General features: G+C 34.7%; 2 protein-coding genes across 2 annotated transcripts; one reads left to right on the plus strand and one right to left on the minus strand.

Annotated features, from left to right (window-relative positions):
- The first annotated feature begins 4,773 nt into the window (after positions 1–4,773).
- Positions 4,774–11,336, plus strand: MEF21 (mitochondrial editing factor 21). The gene is made up of 2 exons (XM_010246982.3): positions 4,774–7,767; positions 7,820–11,336. Exon 2 carries the CDS (start codon positions 7,900–7,902, stop codon positions 9,520–9,522), a length of 1,623 nt encoding a protein of 540 aa, XP_010245284.1. The 5' UTR covers positions 4,774–7,767; positions 7,820–7,899; the 3' UTR covers positions 9,523–11,336.
- Positions 9,912–20,469, minus strand: LOC104588877 (protein kinase family protein). The gene is made up of 7 exons (XM_010246998.3): positions 20,178–20,469; positions 10,955–11,072; positions 10,790–10,848; positions 10,436–10,500; positions 10,239–10,332; positions 10,092–10,172; positions 9,912–10,023 (listed from the first exon to the last, which is right to left on the minus strand). Exons 1-7 carry the CDS (start codon positions 20,430–20,432, stop codon positions 9,934–9,936), a joined length of 762 nt encoding a protein of 253 aa, XP_010245300.2. The 5' UTR covers positions 20,433–20,469; the 3' UTR covers positions 9,912–9,933.
- Between the last annotated feature and the right edge of the window lie 1,279 nt (positions 20,470–21,748).

A 21,748-nucleotide genomic window follows, 5' to 3' on the forward strand; every position in this document is an offset into this window, starting at 1 on the left:
ATCTTAGTGCAATGGTTAAAAGTAAAATTAAAAGCTAATGCTTAGTTTGTTTGTAGTACAAATGAAAAATACAATGTGTGCAAATAAACTGTAAATTCTAGTTATTCTGGGTTATTTTTTAACATTTATTTTTGTCTAGTTTATTTGTTAGAAATAAAATAATTTGCTCTCCATCTTATATGAAATGGAATGTAGGTAGGAGGATTATTTGTTTGAAATGGAATGTAGGACGGTGGTTTAAATTTTGCACTAGTTTTTAAGATGTAAAATTTGTAGTACTAGTGTGTGCAAATAAGACAAAAAGTACCAAGATTTGTATCAGGTAATGGTGCAAATCATAGTTACAAACAAATAGATGCAAAATCTATTTATATATATAAAGCAAAGTGGTCTACGTCATAGGGCCTCTCCTTGCTCCAAACCCCCCATAATGCTCTCTCATTAATCCTCTCTCTCCTCCCCCCTTCACCTACTCCCATTTTGCCAATTCAACACCCTTTCTCTCCATTCCTTAATTAACTCTATATTTTACCTATAATCTCTCTCTCTCTCCACCCCCCATCCCCCCGACTACTCACGTCTCTCACTCTCTTTGCTCACATAACTACTCTCCTTAATTAGCTCATCTCTCTCTCTCTCTCTCATATGATTCCATGCCATCACCCTATAATATTGTTCATCAATTAACGACCATTACATCTCCATATTAGGACAGTTTATCTCATTAGTGAGATACACATCCCATAGAGTAGAACCAGTTACGATTCCTTATAAAATTGGATAAAGTATTTTGGGAAGATTTTGAACAATTTTCCATTTCCATATTCCTCTTCCATTGTCAATCAAAATCTGAGTTGCATTAAAATCTTGAGTCAAAAACCTTGCACGGCCCCATTCTTGGATTGTGTAACACCACCAACGGTTAACATAATTAACACTAATTAATTTAATTAGCTTTATTTACACAATTAACAGTAAAATGGTTTAGTTAATTATCTTACTTAATTTTGTGAATTATTGATTTACTTAATTTCCATAATTATAAGTTTCCATAATAATTGTTTGCTTTACACTAATTAATTTACTGAATTTTTAACACTTAAAACCATTAATTTATTAGGTTGCTTAATTAATAAAATTACTTAGGGATGACAATTTTTCCCATCCTTTTCCAGGTACTTAACCTCTCCAACCCAATGGGGGTTAATAGGGCAGGGATGGGGATTAGTAGGGATCCTTAATCAGGGATGGGGACTAAAGTCCCTGCCTTGCCCCATTCCCAATTATATGTATTAAATATTATTTACATTATATATATAAATATACTTAAGATATTATTTATATTTTAAAATTTTCTTTATTTTAAGTAATATCTATTTTCTAAAAAATACTTTTAATTAACAATATTTTGGTGGTTTGGGTTCCCACAGGGAACCCATCTTCGTTAGGAATAGGGGATGGAAGGTAACTTTTATCTCTAGAAGTGGTCGAGGTCGGGATTTGTTTTAATATTAGGGTGAGGGATGGAGAATATGGTCCCTGCCCCAACGGCTGAACCTGCCTCGTTGCTATTCAATTATTTATCATAAACAGTAATTTACTTATTTTACTATTAACTAACAATTATTTAAATTTAATTATAGATTAATAATAATTTATTAACAATAATTATGGTTTAATTAACCTTAAATTAACAGTAGTTGTGCATTTATTATTTTAGTGTGAATTACTTTCCTTTGATCTTATTATTTGGTTTTCAAATTTTCCTATGCATTTGCATGAGGCCCTTCTAGTAGATCTATATGCAATTTTTTTTTTGATTAACATTTGCATGCAAACAAACGGAGCCTAAGATTAAAACTATAAAAATATACGTCACACTACAATTGTGGTGCTTTCTAAGGGCGTGTTTGATTTGGAATAAAAGGTTAGGAAAATTAGTATTTTTCTTTCAAACCAAACACACCTTATGAAGCATGCAAGTGATTTTTAGGCCCCATTCTTTTGGGATAAGTTTGGGGGTGAAAGTGTTAGTCAATGGAAAAGTTGATCAACTTTTTAATGTTTTTTTATTAGTGAAGTGTGGGACTCACGGAAATAAAACTTTGCTTAGATAAGTTGCCCAACTTACCTAATAAAGTTCTATCCACCTATGTGGGTAAATTAATTATCCATGGAGAGTAGAAATTGCCCAAATTGTGTAGGAAAATGACCAAAATAAAAAGTTAGGGGTCCTTTAGAAAATTCACTTACCCAATTAACATTTTTTGGCAAAACAATGTATATAAATATATTTACGGATAACACTTTCCCAAGGTAACACTTGTCTAGATAAATGCATTGATGGGCCTTGATGAAAATTAGAGTTGTGTAATAAAATGTACAAGGTAGTGTTATATAGTGTGTTTGAGACTACACCACACCATAAAAGAATAGGTGTTCTGTACTGTGGTCAAAATTTGGTAGCATGAATCACACCACATCTACATAGGCGTTTTGTAAGGTGTGGTGTGGTTTAGACAACAACTTTTATTTTGATTTTGTGCATCTTATATACACAATGTGAGGTGACCTATTTTGTCAATCAAGACTAATATTTTTTTGGCATTTTAAGAAAAATGCAAATCAATAATTTGAATTAATTTAACATGTAATAAAAAGTTAATAGTAATATAATTAAAAAATAAAAATATAAAAATATAAAAAATTGAAAAAAATAAAAATATAAAAAATTGAAAATAATAAAAATAAAAAATTAACATTGATAAAAGACATTAATAATAAAATTAATAAAATAATATTTAATTTTATTATTTAGTTAATAATAATTAGAGGTGTAAATCGGGTCGTGTTGGGCAGACATGACATGGCTTGGGCTATAGGGTTCGGGTCGTGTCGGGCTTGGCTATGGGCCAAGCCTAGGCTTGAGCCGAATCGGGCCAAATTAATTTTTTTGTTGGGTAAAACTAAAATACTTTACTTTCCTATGGGAACAAATTAAAAAAGTAGAAATTCTAACAAAGAAATGAAAAAATACTTAACAAAATACAAAATGGACAATCAATTGGAAAAATAAAAATTTTATTTCATTTAATTTTGAAACTTGAACAATACAATGGTAAAAAAATACTTAACAAAATGGAATAAAGTATACAAAAATATAATACAATTACAAATTGAAAATAAAAATTACATTGTTGAAAAAATAACAGATAATTTAAATAAAATTGAATAACAAAATTTACAATAATTTAAAAAAGTGCCACAAAACTATTGTGTGTACAAAAAAAATTGTCTTCATTTTCTTCAACTTCCACCTCCACCTCCATCTCCATTTTGATTTTGATTATTTGCTTCAGGTGAATCATAGGTGTAGTGTCATGCCCTCATTTGTCTTGCAATCTATCTATAGTATCTAGCCAATTCTTTGAAACAAATGCACACCTCTAGATTTTCATCATTCATGTAGCTTATCTTGTCATCTAGCATTATAATACCTGCACTAAAACAAGACTCTAATAGAATTGTAGACATTAGATGGGTTAGTAGATTACTTGCTATGGAGGCAAGGGCTATATATATATATGTTCACTCCACAAGGCTAAAATATCAAAAGTATTAAATCATTCCGAGTCGAAGGAATCACTTACAAATTTGCTTGTGAATAAAAATTTAGTAAATGAATTTGTTGATGAGGTGCTAGCAGATTTCTACCTCCTACTTATTAGAGACCAAACTCTATTTTTTCCACTACTGGAATTAGTTTCAAAAGTGGAATTTGCACTTGTACAAGTTGTAGATTTTTTATGCCCTACCAATTTGAGGTTCATATAAGTTATACATTTCAAATATTAAAATATTAATATTTTCTTTTTGATTTCCAATGTTAATATTCACATTTTTACAATATGATTCAAGTTATCTAAACCATCTTTCTTAATCATAGTATCTAATATTGTAGCTAAATAATAAAGAGGAGAAATGTTTTCCCAATATTTTTTAAATTTATTTTCCATTACTTCAACAATTCTTATAAATTGTGTTTTTTTTTTTATATTTTGAAAAAGTTCACTAATCATGAATAACTGATTAATTAAAAGACAACTAGTTGGATAATAAACACCCAGAAATTCATTAGTTGCATGACAAAAATTGTGTAAAAAATCTCTTATACAAATTGTCATTTCCCAATCTTCTTCATGTATAATATCATGTGGTATTTTTGCATTATAAAAATCAGTAAGAATTTGTTTGTAGGGAATACAAATTTCTAACATAAAATAGGTAGAATTTCATCTATGTTGAACCTCTAATAAAAAATGTTTATTTTTAACCATAATTATTACATAAATATTTAACAAAAGATGTGACATGCACATCTAATATGAAATAATTTTCCATTTAAACATGGTTTTAATTGAGATTTTAAAATATTTATTGTTGAATCATTATTACTAACATGATCAAAACTAATAGAAAAAAATTATTATCAATTCCATAAACATGTAAAGTATTTAAAATACTTGTAGCAATAGTTGAGCTAGTTTGTGGCCATTTAAGCCTAGTAAAACTTAAAATTCTTTTTTTTTTGTAAAAGCTAATTTTCATCAATAAAATGATTGATAACACAAATATAACTTATATTAAATTAGAGGTCCAAATACCAGAAGTAATTTGCAACTCTAGAATTGAGATTTGATAAAATAGAAATTAAATTTTGTTTATATGAATAAAAAATTTTCAAAACACCTGATCTAATAGTATTTTTAGAAACTTCTTTAAATTGAGGATTTATAGAATTACTCAAAAAATTTTCAAGTTTACTATCCTTAGCTAATAAAAATGGTTGTCCAGAATGTATAATATTATTTTGTGAACTTTTGCCTCATTTTTTCTTGTAAATATTTAAAAGTATCAAAACTTTCATGCCCAATTTGTGTTTGTGATTTTCCTTCTTCTTCTTCTTCTTCTTCTTCTTCTTCTTCTTCTTCTTCTTCTTTTTCATGGGTGAGCAAATGTTTGCCCAAGTGGCCATTATCACCCTTGCTGCAATAGCTAAAGTCACTCTGACATTTTTAACAAACAACCCTTTTTTCCTTCCTCTCAACCTCCTTTATTTTAAATAATTTCCAAAACAAACTAGTAAATTTAGTTCCTTTCTTTTTCCACGCTATTATGTTGTGATTGAACATTGTCGGCATTAAACATTGTGGGGAATTGATTTCGAGAGGAGGTAGTCATTTTTTTTAATTCTAAAAAAATAGAAATTAATTTAATTGCACACACCCGAATTGTCAATTCATAATCACAACTTGATTTTAATGGTTGAAGCCTCTAAGCCTCACAAATTGCTAACTTGAGATACTTGTACAAGCCTTTCTTATTGAAACTTGAAAGAAGTTGAGACTTGAGAATTAGAGAGTAGAGAGAGAGAGAGTATGAAAAGAGAATTGCCGAAATAATGTGATGAGAATGGTGGAGGATAGGGCTATTTATAGGAATTGAAATTAATTTAATTGCCCAAAATACCTTAAAAATTAGTCTTTTTTAGTTGTTGGGAGGGGTATTTTGGTCATTGTAAAGTCATTTATCAATTTATCCAAAATGCCCCCAAACTAGTTGTTATATAACTATTGGGGGGGCACTTTTGTTATTTTTCTCCATTCCAAAGAAAAAATACATAAATATCCCCCTATATAGTTGTTTATGGCTGCTGGGGGGTATTTCTATAAAAGACCCCCCAAAAAGTTGAAACTAGCCATTTGGGGGAGGGTCCTTAATGGGCCATCGGCTATGCCACGGCCACGGGTAGAATGACACGCATAGTTGTGCTGTGACGTGCCGGTCTGTGGACCTGAGACCCTTGGCCCAACACGACTCGCACGATCGAGCCATGCCTAGCATGACCCGCGTGCCATTGTGTTGGGCTAGTACAAAATCGTGTTGGGCCACGGGCGGCACGACCCGATTTACACCTCTAACGAAGACTACACCACAATATGATGGATTTCAAACCATGCCACACCACAACTGAACGACTGAATGGAGTGTGGTGGGGTTCGAAACCCACTATGTTGTGGGTTCACACATCCAAATGCCACCTTAGATCGTTAAGGTCAATATTCTCTAGTTGTGTCATAATCACTCATCAATTCAAAGCTTATAAACTCTAATTGCATTTTTTCACGGAAACTACAATCATGCTCTCCGTATTCAATGATACCATATTTTTTAGGGAAAATGACTGTTCAACACACCCTAAAAATTCTTAGCCCCACCGTATAGTTGGGGTAGGTGCTAACTCGGAATTGATACCAATACACGGGCAGGTATTGGTGTTTTAGGGTGGGGGTGTTTGTCATTTTGAATTGTGTAGGGTTGTAGTGGAATTCAGAATTCTGTAGTGTGATGCAATGTATTTTTCTATATTTTTTATGGGTATGACTCTTCATTTAAAACATAGTTCAAACCATGCCACACCATAACTGAACGACTGAATGGAGTGTGGTGGGGTTTGAAACCCACTATATTGTGGGTTCACACATCCAAACGCCACCTTAGATCATTAAGTTCAATATTCTCTAGTTGTGTCATCATCACTCATCAGTTCAAAGCTTATAAACTCTAATTGCATTTTTTCATGGAAACTACAATCATGCTCTCCGTATCCAATGATCATTATTATCTATGATACCACATTTTTTAGGGAGAATGATTGTTCAGCACACCCTAAAAGTTCTTAGCCCCATCGTATAATTGGGGCAGGTGCTATCGGAATTGATGCCAATACACGGACAGGTATTGGTGTTTTAGGGTGGGGATGTTTGTCATTTTGAATTGTGTAGGATTGTAGTGGAATTCAGAATTTTGCAATGTGGTGTAATGTATTTTTCTGTATTTTTTATGGGTATGCCTCTTCATTTAAAACATAGTTCATGCATACATCTACAACATAGTTGGGTACTGCAATGTGAATTTCTACAGTACAAGAATATCTTTGCTTCCCTTACTCCACATGACAAAATTAGAGGTATAAATCGGACCATGCTGCTCATGGTTCAATATGATAGCATGCGGGCCATTTTGGGTGGAGGGTTTAATAAAATAAATAGTTATTTTTAATTTTATTACACTATTTTATTTAATTATTGTATACATCAAAATTCATATAAAATAAACATTTTAAGATTTTTTTTCAATTTTTTAAATAAACCTTAGTTTTGAACCGAATCCATGGCCTGGCTTGGCCCAAGACTCAATCGACAGACCAGCCAGGCTCATGACATGACACAATATGACATGGGCCCACGTGGGTTGTGGCTGTGGGCCGTGCCAGGCCGATCCCCAAAATATCCCAAGGGAGGGAGGGATGGCCTGGGACGGCCTATACTTTACGTGGGCCCGCATGCTATGCTGGTCCAGCACGGCCCGTTTTAAAAATCAATAGCTATCAAACATCTGTCGTGCGAAGTTGAGTGAGCTTGCCATAATTGTCTGAAATAAAAACAGAAGACTCTTTGGCGTCCTTGAACTGCTCCAAGACCGGAACGGGATTCTAGTATTCTTGAACTTGTTTGTTCGTTGGGTATCTCTCCATGTTCTTGAATTCTCTGAAGATTGGTACAAATGCTTTCTTGATGCTATCTTGACATGGGTATCCAACATTAAAAGCAGCCGACGAGAGTCACGAGGCAACATTTTTGTTCACGCATTTTATCAAAGACAAGAGCAGCCATGTCTGATCTACTGCACTTCACATACATATCTGTAAGGCTATTGTTTATAATCAGGTCTAATCCAAATCCCATCTTCACCGCAGCTGCATGGGTTTGCAGGACAATAATGAAACTTTGAGTAGCGAGGGAGATTTGCGACTGTCTCCCACTCCAATCAAGCACCATGAGGATCGGAACTCTAATTATCAGAGAATTGGAGGATCAATTTGTACCCGTTTTGCGAAATTGCACCAACACGACCGACTTGAAGAAGATACACTCTCACATCCTTAAGTACTCTCTGTCGCAAAGCAACTTCTTGGTAACGAAGATGGTTCATATATGTAGTATTAATGGAGATACAGATTATGCAACTTTGCTCTTCCAGCAGATGATCGAGCCCAACGTTTTTCTGTACAATGCGATGATCAGAGCCTATACCCATAACCACTTGTATAGTGAAGCTATCTCAAATTACAAACAAATCATGAGAAACCCACAAGACAAAAAATTCATTTTTCCTGACAAATTTACATTCCCCTTCGTAATAAAAGCCTGCGCTGGACTCCTTCAACTGGATCTTGGTAAGCAGATTCATGGTCATGTTTGCAAATGTGGGCCACCTTTAAATTCTGTGGTCGACAATTCACTTGTGGATATGTACACGAAATGCGATGAGATGACTGATGCATATAAAGTCTTCGAGGGAATGACAGAGAAAGATGCAGTATCATGGAACACGATTGTTTCCGGACATGCCAGATTAGGAGAAATGAGTAAGGCGAGAGCGATCTTTGAAGCTATGCCGGATAAGACAGTTATTTCCTGGACTGCATTGATTTCAGGGTACACTCGAATTGGAAGCTACCCTGATGCATTGTATGCCTTTCGCCGGATGCAGGAAGTGGGTATTGAACCGGATGAGATTAGTGTTGTTTCTGTTTTGCCAGCCTGCGCACAGTTAGGTGCTCTGGAATTGGGGAAGTGGATACACTTTTATTCCGACAAAAATGGGCTCCTGCAGAAGACTTTTGTATGTAATGCCCTGATTGAAATGTATGCAAAATGTGGGAGCATCGGTCAAGCTTGGAAACTGTTTGCTCAAATGCCTGATAGAGATGTTATCTCTTGGAGTACAATGATCGGAGGTCTAGCAAATCATGGTAAGGTTCGAGAAGCGATTGAGTTGTTCGAGGAAATGAGGAAATCTCCAGTGGAGCCTAACAGCATTACCTTTCTAGGGCTTCTATCAGCTTGTTCTCATGCTGGTTTCCTAGCTGAGGGATTACAGTATTTGGATTCTATGAAAAAGGATTATGGTATCGATCCAAGTGTTGAACATTATGGATGTGTGGTGGATCTTCTTGGGCGTTCTGGTTACCTTGATCAGGCTGTTGAATTAATAAATAATATGCCTGTTCAACTGGATTCAACCATTTGGGGATCATTGCTCAGTGCCTGTAGAACTCACGGCAATCTTGAGATTGCCATTATTGCAATGAAGCACCTGATTGAGCTCGAACCACATGACACCGGGAACTATGTCCTACTTTCAAATATTTATGCAAGGCTGGGGAGGTGGGATGATGTATCAAGGATGCGCAAGGAAATAAGAAGCAAGAATATGAAGAAAACTCCAGGATGCAGCTTGATTGAAGTCAACAATGTGGTTCAAGAATTCGTTGCTGGAGATGATTCAAAACCTTTTTCAGATGAAATTTATTCGATGCTAGAGCTGCTGGCCGTGCATCATAACAGCAACAGCAGCAGCACCATGATTGAGGATATTGCAATTAACTTAGAGTAACAATCAATCTTGACTTCCAACAATATCTCAAACTTATTTCACGTTAATGGGTGAGCTGGCCTCTTTTAAGGAGGATTGGAACCTGCAAATTGCTCTTTTCATCCCTATTTATATTGTACAGATTAGTCAAGAATAGTGCAGATTAGGTGATTTGCATCCATGTACAAGACAGAAAGACAACCCTCCAATAAAAAAAGAAGGTATAGAGCTGTCACTATATACAAGAAAGCCCCCTTTCTGTTCTCTTTTTATCTTCTCAAGAAATTATGCCAAAAGAATTCATCAAAGGACAAGCGATTCACTACAAAAAAGCATAAATTCATTATCTATTTGGGGGTAAATGTAAGATAACAGAAGCTTGTGAAATTGATAAAGCTGAAATGCTAAACCTGGATTTATACAGAGTAGTCTTCAACAAATGTCAACACAGTCGGGATGCAGACCAGGAAGGATAAGCTGACAAAATGGCAGAGATGTACACTTCTTGATGTTCTGTAGGAGCTGAAATCAACAAATAATGAGGATCAGTTTTAGTTGCCTTACTGGTGTTTGTAAAAGTAAGGAACTACCTGTACATTGCTCCTTCCATAGAAAGGTGGATATCCATTCAGAAGCTCAAAAAGAACTGCACCTAAGCTCCACATATCAACCTGTGTAGGAATTTTTGTTTCAGTGGCCTATTATAATTTGAATGATAGAAATCTTAGCTTTCTTACCTTTGGATCATATCTTTGGAATTGCAAAACTTCAGGAGCCATGTACGATGGGGTCCCACAAACTGTCTCTGCGTAGTCACCTGGTTGTACAATTCTGTTCCCACAATAAAAGATAATTACATATTACTTTGGGGGGAAAAAGCTGGAGAATGCCCTAATGAAACTTTAGGGATCGGAATTCTGCTCTGCCGCAATACCTTGAGAGACTGAAATCCGCAATTTTTAGCTCTGCATCACTGTCTGGGCTTGATAGCAGAATATTCTGTTCCATAGGAAGAATTTGTTTTAGCCAATCTGCAGGATATTTGATCTCTAAAGAATGGATGGAGAAAATGAGTTGAAAACACTGAGACAAAAAATGCTTCGGAAATGAAAAATAGTCCTTGAGGATACAGGTCACTGGATTAATTTATGTTTGCAATGGCGCATCTAAGGGGTGGATCCACTGGGTTAATAGTCCAGATTGATGAGTTTGTGATCTTAAAAAAGCTGTGCATGGGTGTATGCATGAGTGTTTCCAAGTGTTTGGGAGGGGGGAGGGGTATCCCTACCTCTGGTTTCAGGTCTCGATGAATGATGTGGTGGGCATGTAGTACTGCTAAAGCTGCTCCTGTGGCAAGGCCAATGAAATTTATTGGATGACTTAAAAGTTCAAATAGAGAACAATTGCAGAAATAAGTAAACCCAGTGTTACTAAGTCTGTTAGGACATTATACCAAGCTGCTGTGTGAATCTTCTGGCAACCGGTTCTTGAACTCTGCCATGGTGCTGGATGTAAGAAGCTAAATTTCCCCCGGAACAGAATTCCAATACCAGGAATATGTACCCTTCAGCCTGAGAGAAAAATCAAACTCAGTGAACTTTAAGTGTGTTAATTGAGGAAAGGGTTAAAATGGTTGTAGCCTGGTTCATCTAAATGTTAAACAGGGAAGGTTGCTTAACAGCGACATAAGAATTCAGATCGGCTTGGTTCCATGTGTCTGTGTTTTATAAGCTTCAAGTGGCTCAGTTGTAAATGGCTGTATTCTTGTGTTCCATGGAACACTTTTTGTACTTAGGAAATCTGGTCAGATTTATGATTGCCCAATGCCAAATTCTTTACAGAGACCGACTCTTGTAGTAGTTTATAAGTTGCTCACTTTTCGGTTAAAGCATCTATCCAACTTCTGCTTATGCACTTAAAGTTGGTGTCTATAGAGATGATACTTCAGTAACCTCATTAGTCCAGGGTACCTAACTATAATTAAATTGCGGAAGGTAAGAACTTTAGTTTTAGATATGATCTTTGTTTTGTCAAACTATGCCATCCATACTAACCTCTTCACAATTTTATCAAATTTGTTTCTGTTCTATACGTACCCTCTCTCGAACATACCAAATGCTGCAACTGGAACAGCTTTGCTTTTGCAGCTTGACAGCTTCATAGAAGTGTCTATACCTACTTACATCTACTAGTAAATGTATACACGTGTTGCACGTGGTAATTTCAAATAATAATAATCCAAGCATGATGTATTGGTGGATTTGTTGCCTTTCAGCATAATGACTTGGCTTCAAATCTTCTTAGTTGTAGTTTATATATAACTGAGTTTTTTAACTTGTAATTGAATTAGACAGTCAAATTAATTGAACTATCACTGGACAAATTTGTAAGTATGTTTTAACCCAAGCTATTGACTTGGAGATGACCTTATTGGTTAAACTACTGACCTATTTGATGAGGTCAATGGAATATGAGCAAGATATTAATTCTCATTTTCTTTTATTTTTATATTTTTAGTTATTTTAATCATTAGTAATAATAATTCTCATTTTCACTCATATTTTTGTAAAATATGATGAATATATTATTGTAAAAGCATGCTCAATGTTTTTATAAATTTTATAAAATTTGTTATATTTTTATTTTTGCTATTTAATTTATAAAATCACAATAAATTGGCTTGTTAGATTAGAAAGGAAATCATGTTCCAATTGATTTTTAGAACATTAGTTTTTAATTTGTATTTTGGCATTGTATTTCCATTTTATCATTATTGTTGTTGTTATTATAACGATAGTAATTTTTTTATCATTGTTTTCCTCGCACTTCTGTGTTGTCAGACTTAGACCAGTCCATACGGTTGAATTGATACCTTTTCTGAATCCAAATTATTTTATATTCTTTACCCATGTGTCGCGGTTTGACATAGGCTTAGCCTTATCTACGCTTGGTAGGCTTACGTTGAGTGGAAATATTATAAATGTGCAGTATGATTATTCGAAAAAAGTGATGTTTCCTATTGGTAGACCTCCAAAAGCTTAATGTACTCTTTGAGGAGGGGTGCTCGACCTCCTTGGGTGCCTGGCCTTGGCACTCCATAAACCAATATCCCTTGCAGGGCGACCTTGGTTAATGGCTAGCTTGGCTACCAGGGTTCCTCATGGACAAACACACATGCATGGGGATAGTGCATGGACCAACATTGTGCAATGCACATGAAGGGGAGACTTTCCATGTGTCTAGCCCAAGTATGTCCCTACACCTTGCCAGCCCCATGTCTAAACTAATTGAACTAATTCGTTGCCCATAATGCACGGGTGTGTTCTCAGGCCCAACGGTTGTCTCACATCCTCGGCACAACAAGTGCCTCACAACATCGGTATAGCATGTGCCTCACATCATGGAATTCCCCTTTTGGCACATAAGAGGTTTCTCATATGTACTGGCAAGAGCCATAGAGAGCCCTAGCAATGCATCCTGAGGTCATGATCCAATGCCATTGACCTTGGTGGAGCCATCATCAGGCCGACACATGGCCCTTACACACATATTAGGCTTGTTTTGGCCCCACATGGCCTAGACGCTGCATGGGTTTCTTCCATTGCAAATCTAACATTGTGACACATGGGCAAGATACATAAAGAGAGAAAAAAAAGAAATTGTATCTTCTATTTGAACTTTGATATTAAATTTTAAGTTTTTGGAGGCAATATTTTTTTTTTGGGTACTAAATTCTCAAGCATATTTGTCAACACTAAGCACATCTCACATGTCTTCCCTTCACTCATTTAATAGTTTATAATTTCCTATTAAACTTTTAAAAGTAAAAATCATCAATTCTCAAAAGGTTCATTCAATTATGGATGTGTATGGTGGAACTCTCTTAGATTATTGGAGCCTACTTTCATTGCGCATACCAGGGATGTCAATGGATTGGGTTAAGAGGTAAACCCACATTGACCCAACCATATCATATCAAGGTTTGGGGTTGGGTTTAGATCAAACTTGCACTGACTTTGACCTATTGACATCTCTATTCATGTTTGCAAAGCTAAGCACATTCCAACATTGGAGTGAATGCTACCAATTCATATAAACAAATAAACAATGAAATGGATTATTGTTAATACAAAAAATGGGTCATTAGAGCCATTAGTTAAAAATGTTATAACCATGCACGCAATCTCCCAATTTGACCAAATAGCTTTTTATCTTTTTGGCCTCTTTGTAAGATAAAAGACCAGTCAAATCTAAATTAAAATTTTGGTAATTGGACATTAATGGACATTGATCAAATACTAGCATTGTTGATTCAATAAAAAAACATTATTTGTTAAACTTGGGCCTAACAACAATTCAGGACAATCGTACATGAAATAGTAAGACACGTGCAAGATGGTTCAAAATATTGATACGATATATCCCATGTCCCGTATCTAGCATATTGTATCATATTGACAGGGTTCTAATACACTTGTTTAAAGGTGTTTTGAGGAACCCATTTATTTTATTTATTAAATAATATGAAAATATTTATAAAAAATGAAATTTTGAAAAAAAAAACAAAAAAAACAAAAAAACGCTTGGTTTAAAGCATTGATACACCTCTGCTGATACACAGGTGTATTGATACTTTGAACCATGGTGTAACACTTGACCAACAACTTGGGCTAGGATAACCTGAACCCAGTCTAAAAAAATTTGGGTTGGGTTGGGTTGAAGTTAGGGTTAGGGTTGAAAAGTATGATCCTGACTTAACTTTGGGTTAAGTTAGGGTTGAGGCCTTGAGCAATATGGTTCAACACAAACCTGACTTGATATATATACACATACATATGTGTGTGTGCATGTATGTATATGTATTTACCATTCATGCAAGTATGTATATGCAACCATGCATCAATAAATGTATATATCTATATCATAGTTAGTTGTAGGCGCCTAGGCGCCTAGGTGATTTCCTAAGGTTGCCTTGCCTAGACGATTGATCTTTTTTACATTAGACACCCACCCAGAATATTAGGGGGTTACTTAGGCTACTAGGCGGGCACCTAGTGTTATTAGTCCATCAATCTTTATATTTTTGTGAAATATTATTAGCTGTTTTATATTTATAACATAGGACCTATTATACATTAACAGTTTTTATTTGTCTTCTAAAACACTAAAAATGGTTTTGTTTCTTGCAGGGGCATTCCCATTCCACCAAACCCACTTTGTAAAGGAAGGAGAGGACGAACAAGAACATGAACTCCACCAGATGGCTTCAGCTCGAGGTATGTGTAGTGTAGTTAGTTTTTATTTTTCTTTCTTTCTTTCTTTCTTCTTCTTCTAATCTGAACTAAATAAACAGGGGCTAATTTTTTTTTTTTTTTCAGTTTTAAGTTACAAAACAGGGGCTCTGCCCCCCCATTTTCTTGCTTAGTTTTGAGTGAAGAAACAAGGGCTTTGCCCAACTATTTTTTTGTTCATTTTATGAGGGTGACCATGTGAAATCAATTTATTTTCTATCAGTTTTATGTGAAAAAAATAGGGGCTCCACCACTTTTTTCGCCCCTACTTGTTCTTCACCTGATTTGTAAAAAAATATATAAAAATCAGGGGTTGTTCCATTAGAAAATATCAATTAGTGGAAAGTGGATGTGAATCAAATTTTGTTCATGACTTCGTGTATGATCTATGATGTATCATTTATCATTAGTAAATCAGATTTTGTTCCCTTTTATGTTCATTATCTGTTTATTTGTGTTTGTTAATTAAGTTAATTTGTTGTTTCAATTGACTTATTGCCCATTGGTATTTGGTTTTATTTTTATTAGATAATGGCAAATGGGGAGGGAAATCAAAACACTTCTAGCACTAAGAATAATGCTCAATCAAAAGATCCAATATGGAAATATGCATATTAGCACGATTTAGAGGACAAAAATGCTATCACATGTTCCTTGTGCGAAAAGATTGTCAAAAGAGAGGAATTAAGAGAATAAAACAACATTTAATTGAAAGATTTGGAGGTGTTACCAAGTCACCAAAAACTACAACAAGTATTGCAAAGGAATTGCAAGAATACATGTGTAAAAATAAGACGAAGAAATCGTTAGATAATTTCATAGTGGAGGATAATTGTGGGCCATAGGAGCAAATGGTTTATGAGAGAGAATCTCACCATGAAAGTAACTAACCTATGGAAGTAGGTAGCTCCATTTCAACTGATAGGAATGCTCAACCATTAAACCCCATGTTTTCACAAAGAAAGAAGGAAAATGTTAGAGGACCTATGGATGCTTTTGTGAGTCTAAGTTCAGAAGAAGTGGTAGAGGCAATGCACAAGGGATACTCGGTGCAAACAAGCATAGAAAGTTGGTTGAAAAAGGAAAAAAGAAAAAAAAGGTGAATGAATATGTTGCAGAATGGTTTTATCAAGCTAGAATACTCTTCAACACAGTAAAGTTGAAGGGTTTTGAGATTATGGTAGAAGCAATTACACAATTTGAGTCTGGGTACAAACTTCCAAGTTACCATGAATTGAGAGAATCATTCTTGAAAAGGGAGGTTAAGAAAACAAAATTGCTTTACAAGGAGTATGGGGCCTCTTGGAAAACTTATGATTGCACTATTATGTTTGATGGATGAACAAATAAGAGGAAAAGAAGTTTGATAAACTTTTTGGTGAATTTTCCTGAAGGTACTTTCTTCTTGAAATCAATTGATGCCTTCAATGAAATCCAAACTTATTTGTATGAATTAATTTATAAGGTTGTTGAGGGAATAGGAGAAGAATATGTGGTGCAAGTAGTTATTGATAACCACTCTGCTTATATTGTTGCAGGAGACCTTTTGAAGATAAAGAGAAAGAACTTATTTTGGACACCTTGTATTATTCACTATTTGGACCTCATGTTGGAGGATTGAAGTCTACTAAGAGTTGCATTTACAAGGTAAGACAGGTGACATCTTTTATCCACAGACATCCTCTTTTCCTTGCTTATATGAGGGAGAAAACACATGGAAGGAGTCTTGTTAGATGTGCTATTATAAGGTTTGCCACATCATTTCTTACTTTGCAAAGCTTTTTCACTTTCAAAGAGCCATTGCATTCTTATTTGTTAGTTATGTGTGGAATAAAAGTAAATGGGTAAACAAACCAGAGGGTTTAAGAGTCTCAAGTACTATTCTTTCTGTTATATTTTAGAAAAATATAAGGATTGCCCTTTTAGCTTCCCAACCACTTGTGAAAGTCTTACAGTTGGTTGATGGTGATGAAAAATTTATAATGGTGTACTTCTACTTTGCAATGAAACGAGCAAGAGAAAAGATAAAAGCAAATTTTGGTAGGATAGATAGAGAATATAAGCCCAATTTGAAAATTTTTGACAAGCATTGGAATAATATGATGCGGCATCCTTTGCACCTTGTCAGTTTCTTCCTCAATCTAGTCCTTTTTTATAAAGTTAAAGCTGAAGATAAAACATTAGTTGGAAGTTTGAGATGAGCTTTATAGATTGTATTGAGATGATGGTAACATTGAAATTCAAGATAAGATCTCCCATCAAATGGAAGAATATAAGCATATTCGTGGTGAATTTGTAAGGAAATGGCAATTAGACAACATGAAACAAAAAAACCATGTAATATCTACATTTAGAATCTTATGGTTAACTCATTATTTTTTTTATATTGTTATCTTTGAATTTGTATTCTCTAATTTAATTTTTTCTCTATTTGTCATTTGTACTTTGTAGTTGATTGGTGGCATACTTATGAATATTTCACACCAAACCTTAGGCGTATTGCATTATGCATATTAGGTTTTACGTGCACATCTTCTACTTATGAGTATAACTGGAGTACCTTTGAGATTGTAAGTAACTTTATTATTAATTGATTTATAATTATAAAAGTTAACATATTTTATTTTTGTTTGTTATGAATGTAGATTCATACCAAATAAAAAGAGGCTTAATGATCTTGTCTTTGTTTAATATAATCAAAGTCTTTGTGAGAAGTTCTTGACAAGACGTGCAATCCCATGACATTTGATCCCATTTGCTTCGATGATGTTGATGAAAATAGTGAATGGTTGACTAGAAGAGAGCCATCAAATGAGTTAGTTCATAAAAGTGGTGATCTCACATGGAATGAAGTGGATGAAACATTAGGAGCAACTGAAGCCATTGAGGGATCAAATAGGCCAAGGAGAAGTGCATATATAATTTATACATATGCAAGCAGAAGCGGAGGTAGAAGTGGTCGTGGGAGAAGTGATGGTAGGAGGAAGCCACTGAGGGATGATTTCACATGGAAGGAAGTGGATGAAGCATTAGGAGCAACTAAAGCCATTAAGGGATCAAATAGGTTGAGGAGAAGAGAATATACAGTTTATACAGATGCAAGTAGAAGCGGAGGTAGAGGTGGTCGTGCAAGAAGCGATGGTAGGGGACAAGACAAAGGAAAAAATGTTGTGCAAGAAGAAGAAGATGAAGAATCAATGTGGGATAGGAACATTGAGGATAATGAAGATGAAGTCGTAGAACTTGATGGGGAAGATGATGAAGATGATAAGGATGAGTTTGATGTTTGTGCTATTGATCATGATTTTGGTGGATTTAGTGGAGGGGTTGTGGGTTCTATCTTGTTACCTAGATACTCAAATTAGTTAGATACTTTTCTTTATTGATCATCTATAAACTTTATGTTTCGTTATCATTTTGTGGAGAATTGGATAAGTGCCATATTTTTTTTTGTTATTGTTTTATTCATTGCTTGATTTGGTTCCTACTTCCTATTTACTTCCTTTTAAATTCCTAGAATAGATAAATTTCAGTTAAGGTATGTGTTTGATTTGATTCCTACATAATTCCTTTTATTCTTTGTTCATTTGTTGTAAATTTGCAATGCTTTTTGTTTAATTTATTATTGATTTTTTTTGGTATTAAAGGCAAAGTGAGAAAAGAGAGAGCACTCAACAAGAACAATACTCAACTTTCACCTCAAATTCAAAGGTATGTCTTTATGAATTAAAAAAATATTTTTAGTATTTATTAGTTTAGTTGTTTAGTGTAGTTGGTTTGGACTCCTTTTTATTGAAAATAATATATTTAAATGTTGAACATGAAGTCATGAATACATGCTAAATTAATAATATTTTATGTTTTTAGCTTTTAATATGAGATTTATACTTGTTTGAATGATAGTTAGTGAACATGCATTCTAGTTAGCACACAAAACCAATAAAATAGCTTAGAAAAACATAGGAAAAGTAAAAACTCAATAAAACTAACATTTTAAAATTCCTCGCCTAGGTGACACCTGGGCGCCTTGTGGTCGCCTAGGCTAGGCGCCTTGACAACTGTATTTTTTCACTACAAGTATTTATGTATGTGCATATTTATTTATCTATTTATCAATTTATACGTGTATGCACATATATTTTATGTCAAAAATTTTTATTTGATGGACAATTTTTTCTAGTACATGATAATTATGTTCTTTTACACATAATGATGTTAATATTAAATTAGCATGAACCCTTACGATGTGTTTGGTTTGAAGGATATATATCTCCCTACTTTTTCCTTCCTTTCCCTACCTTTTCCTTCAAACCAAACATAGCCTTAAAGTCTAGGAAATAATTGCATTTGAAAAAAAAAAAAGTAAAAAAGTTAGGCTAACCCGAGACTAATCCCAATCTAACCTGAGCCGATCTGAACCCAACCCAAAGTTTTGGTGTTGTATTAAGGTTAGAGTTGGGGATACAACAACTTGGATTGGGTCAGTTAAAGTTGATCACCCCAATCCAACCTAACCCGGACGGACTTGCACCCCAATAAATATACTTTGGGCACTATCAGTTACCAACTTACCATTCAATTTGAGCATTTAGATTTTTTAATTCTTTAAAAAGGTTTTATCAGAACTTTGTATAATACTTAAGTTGTCCTCATTTTCACTTCAAAAAATGTCAACTTTCAACTTTAAGGAATATTTTTATCCAAATAACTCAGTTACCAACTTACCATTCAATACAGGTTGAATAATGGCACTTGCTGTCATTTAATTTCAATATTTAAAGAGATTTGTATCAAATATGTGTGGTTTTCAAATAAAAAGGGCAATTTTTTATCACCAACAAAATTCTAGAAATGCTATGAATACATACTTGCATGTTACAGTAATATAGATATAGATTTGTTTCATGAAAGGAAAAATTTACCAACAACTAATGCATGTGCCTATTTAAAACCTACAATATTTCCAATCAAGGATGTTTAGTTAATTTCACTCATTGAATAATACACAGAACAGATATAATTCTAAACCATATTGAAAAATTCTACCTTTTCACTCATTGAATATACTCTAAAGGGGGTTCTTTATCTAAATTCGAGTTCAGACCTTAGAGCGTAAAAGATACGAAACAATATTATTTAGATGTTCAAACCTCAAAGAGAAAAGGAGAACGCTAAACCAAATTGGGTAACAACCAAAGTAACCACTGATGAGCTGAGAGCGGATACCCAGGACACTTAAATTTCCTACAAAATTTCAAGAAGCACAGCCGTGTAGTAGCAACCAAACTGGGTAACAACCAAACGATCGAACTCTTAACTGAAACATACGGAAAGGGCATCCGCGTGTAGTAGCTCAAATTAAGAAGACTCAGATTATTTTGATACCTGGATTATTTCGATAAGTCGAATAATGTTGGGGTGTTTGACAGTGGACAGGAAGTTGAGCTCGCAATTCAGGCAGTCCTTAAGGTTTCTGTTGAGTTTGGAGAGGTAGACCTGCTTCAGCGCTACTTCTTCGCCGGTGAATCGGTGCTGGGCTTTCCAAACGATGGACAGAGGCCCTTCTCCAATTCTGCCTCTCACAATATAATCTTCAACTGCCACGATTTCAGACAGGTTTGCTGAAATTTCATCCTCCATTCTTCATTCTTCAGCTTCACAACATAGCACCGCTGGGTATGTTCTGTTGGTAGGTCCCCACTCCCCACTCCCCACTCCTCTTCAGTGGGTCCACGTGATGTCTACAGTTCTAGACTTCTAGTTCTTTCTCGTGGATACTGTTTGGGTGATGATAGGGACACCGGGGTCTAGAATATTGTCACGGTCGACCCAACGATCCATATGGGTTTAGAGGTCGGAGGGTCCGAGTGTGTAAGATGTTGGACCCAACGATCCACATGGTTCAAAGTATTACTTAGATACACACGGAAATCATTATTTTTAGTTTTTTTTTTCAAAATTTGATTTTTGGGGAATTAAAAAAGGGTGGGGTTTCGGGGCCCAAAAGATATAATATGATACGTCCGATATGGAGCATATCGTATCGATTTTTTGAACCTTGCCAATATAATCCAAACCGACCATCGGCATGGGTTGAGGATCTGAGCCCTGAGGTAATCTTCGTTGCCTTGGCTTGGGCTTTTTTCCCTCCTTTTTGATGGGCACCCGTTGGAGATCAAGGATGGCTTACCCAACTTCGACTGTTCCCGTGTAATGGACTAACCTTTCAATTTGCCATGTTGCACAGAATTAGACCAGGCAATTGGGTCGGGTCAGGTCAAGGTAATTTCTGGTCTTTTCAGGTCGGATCAGCTAAAAAAAAAACTAGGACCCGTGTGATAGAAGGGATTTATTAATAAGTAGAAGATGGAGTTATATGACATTTCCAATTAAATGGTAAGTTCAATTCAAGTATTGTTTTTTGGGGTTATGTCTAGTTTATCCAATTACAATTATAGTTGTGCTTAGTAAGAGTGGCCAATTTCCTATTCTCTAAATAAACTTGTATTATTTTTTGTATTATTTTAGGTAAAATTATAAATAACTCCTCTTATAACAATTCTATAAACCACTTTTGTGTTTTGACCCTAATAAAGGCTTCTCCTATGGTTTTGAGGAAAAAAAGTGCTATATTCTTTCCCTTCGCTTTTTGGTAATGAAGAAATTGAAGTTACCAAAGTACCATTATCATTGTTAATGCATTATCATACATAATTTAAAGTTTCAGCTTTACCCTTCACTGATTTATTTTGCCAAACAACTATTTCAAGGAATAATTCTCCTTACTTTTCTTGGACAAAGTAAGATAAAAAGGTTGAAGTGAAGTAAAATTAATGCATTACATCAACATTGTTTACTTGGAATGTTGGCGAAAGGAAGGTATTTGCACTTTTTTTTCAAAACATGGGAGGTTTTTGTTAAGGTCAAAACACCAGGGAGTTTCATAGGATTGTTAG

The sequence above is a fragment of the Nelumbo nucifera genome, chromosome 1, assembly GCF_055504915.1.
Source record: "Nelumbo nucifera cultivar China Antique chromosome 1, China Antique-T2T, whole genome shotgun sequence".
Taxonomy (NCBI): domain Eukaryota; kingdom Viridiplantae; phylum Streptophyta; class Magnoliopsida; order Proteales; family Nelumbonaceae; genus Nelumbo; species Nelumbo nucifera.

Coding starts and splice junctions, on each gene's coding strand:
- MEF21 (XM_010246982.3), top strand. CDS start 7,900: ATGAGGATCGGAACTCTAATTATCAGAGAATTGGAGGATCAATTTGTA.
- LOC104588877 (XM_010246998.3), bottom strand. CDS start 20,432: ATGGAGGATGAAATTTCAGCAAACCTGTCTGAAATCGTGGCAGTTGAA. Junction 10,501..10,789: donor ATCGAGACCTGAAACCAGAG/GTAGGGATACCC, acceptor CCTATGGAACAG/AATATTCTGCTATCAAGCCC. Junction 10,024..10,091: donor ATGGAAGGAGCAATGTACAG/GTAGTTCCTTAC, acceptor TGTTGATTTCAG/CTCCTACAGAACATCAAGAA.